This window comes from Limulus polyphemus, unplaced genomic scaffold (genome assembly GCF_000517525.1).
Source record: "Limulus polyphemus unplaced genomic scaffold, Limulus_polyphemus-2.1.2 Scaffold950, whole genome shotgun sequence".
Classification (NCBI taxonomy): Eukaryota; Metazoa; Arthropoda; class Merostomata; order Xiphosura; family Limulidae; genus Limulus; species Limulus polyphemus.
This window is the reverse complement of record NW_013666560.1, coordinates 369,263-371,081: the sequence shown is the minus strand read 5'-3', so window position 1 is coordinate 371,081 and position 1,819 is coordinate 369,263. Positions and strand designations below refer to the sequence as shown.

The 1,819-nt window shown below is 33.6% G+C and overlaps 1 protein-coding gene across 1 annotated transcript in view; it reads left to right on the top strand.

The window, feature by feature from the left end:
• Positions 1–55: 55 nt before the first annotated feature.
• The window catches only part of LOC106461392 (annexin-B12-like), a gene marked incomplete at its 5' end in the record, with an annotated part of 9,490 nt that continues 7,726 nt past the window's right edge, over positions 56–1,819 (top strand). The window contains 3 exons of the mRNA XM_022388337.1: positions 56–137; positions 359–453; positions 1,509–1,710. Of these exons, the coding sequence (XP_022244045.1) occupies positions 56–137; positions 359–453; positions 1,509–1,710 (379 nt within the window). The remainder of the gene's footprint in view (positions 138–358; positions 454–1,508; positions 1,711–1,819) is intronic.

The following is a 1,819-nucleotide window of genomic DNA, read 5'->3' as shown; positions in this document are numbered from 1 at the left end:
TTTGTCGTTAATGTTGTTTTTGTTTTGTTTTTCATCCAAATGTTTTGCTCCCCAGGGGCAAGCAACGCTCAGACCAAGCAAGTCATTCGATCCAGTGGGAGACGCTGCTACATTAAAGAGTTGTATGGTAGGATTAGGTAAGTTGAATGTCTTTTTAACAGTTTCAAAATTGCTCAAGCAAATGTTATGCACTATTCACAATATCGGTACATCCACTTTAAGTGAATTTATTTAAAAATTAGTTATCTTTCAACTAAATGTAAGGTTAAAGTGAATTTTCTTCCCTCCAATATGTGAATGTAGGAATGACTTAATCTTGTTTTTCGAGCATATTAACTTAAACTTAAATGTCTTTCAGGAACAGATGAACAGCCAATGATAGATATATTAGCACATCGTACCAATTCTGAAAGACAAGAGATTTCCTCTTCTTACAAAACTCAGTTTGAACAGGTAATGTTTTTAGTTAGACTTTGAACTTTCTTACTATTCATCATTGTACAACAGTCTACACGAAGAGCTGACTTGGTACCTTAATATTAATGCACGTATTTGAATTTAACTAATGTTATAACGTACAATATTTACTTAATGCAAGTTTCAATGCTTTCTTAGCTTCATTTCACTTGCGTTAAAATGTCTATCTGGCAATTTCTAACTGCTATTCAAATATAAAGATGTGATATTTTTTATGCGATTACAACTGTGCTAATAGTTTTAATATTGTTACGACAGCGGAAGTCACGTTACGCTGGTGGCGCGTGCGAGGAGTTTCTCGAATGGTCATGAATTTTCAGTGGAGTCCTAGAGCGTTCCAAACGCCCTCTTCTTTAGTATGTAAGCCTGGCAGAGAAAACGGCGAGACATAGCTAATTAAAGAAGCAACAGTAGTTACGGTAACAAAGTGTGTTTCGCACTCGTAGAGAGGAAAGTTATCGAGATTGTAAATCGCTGTGATTTATAACGTGTATTATAAAAGTAGTTAAGTTTAAAGTGACGAGAAATGTACTGATTGTGAAATTACTGTGTGCTAAAAGTTTGCATCGAGGAAGAATAAACTGGTTTAATCAAGAAAGGATTTGTATCGCTGAAATTCCTTAAAGAATTTCTACCGGAAATTAACAAACAAGCAGATACCCAACAATATTATCCAGGATTTACAACAAACACAAGCGTGAATATCGTAAACGTCAGTTTCTTTTTAATTGCAAATTTGACGTTGAATATTAGTTGGTTGCGCATTTTGATATTCTAATCATACGATTTTTTTTTTTCGTACTAATGACGTTATCGAGGATATTGTTCATTTAATGTTATTGAATTTGTCTTTTCGAACTCTACCAAAATTTTGCCGTACGTGGAGATATGATGGAAGATCTAAAAGTGATTTTTGTGTAAAACAATGTGGGGAAACTGAAGTATGTGTTTGTGAAAAGTAAACACCAAATAGTACTAAACTTAATACGCCGAATTAGGACATTGAAAGTAAAGCAATATTTTGTTTACAGGAACTTATTGATGACTTACGAAATGAATTAAGTGGTGACTTTGAGAGTACTCTTGTAGCCCTTCTGACTCCTATAGCTGACTTTTTGGCCACGGAACTAAACGCTTTATCAGGGCTTGAAACGAAAGAAGACCATTTAATTGAAATGCTTTGTACAAGATGTAATGACGAAGTTGTAACGATCATTGAAGCATATGAAAGATGTGAGTACTGAAGATATTTGAGGTTAGGTTTAAAACAATCTAAACACTAAAATAAATGAATTAAATAATTAAAATATCAATAAATAAGTGTGTGTGTGTGTGTGTGTGT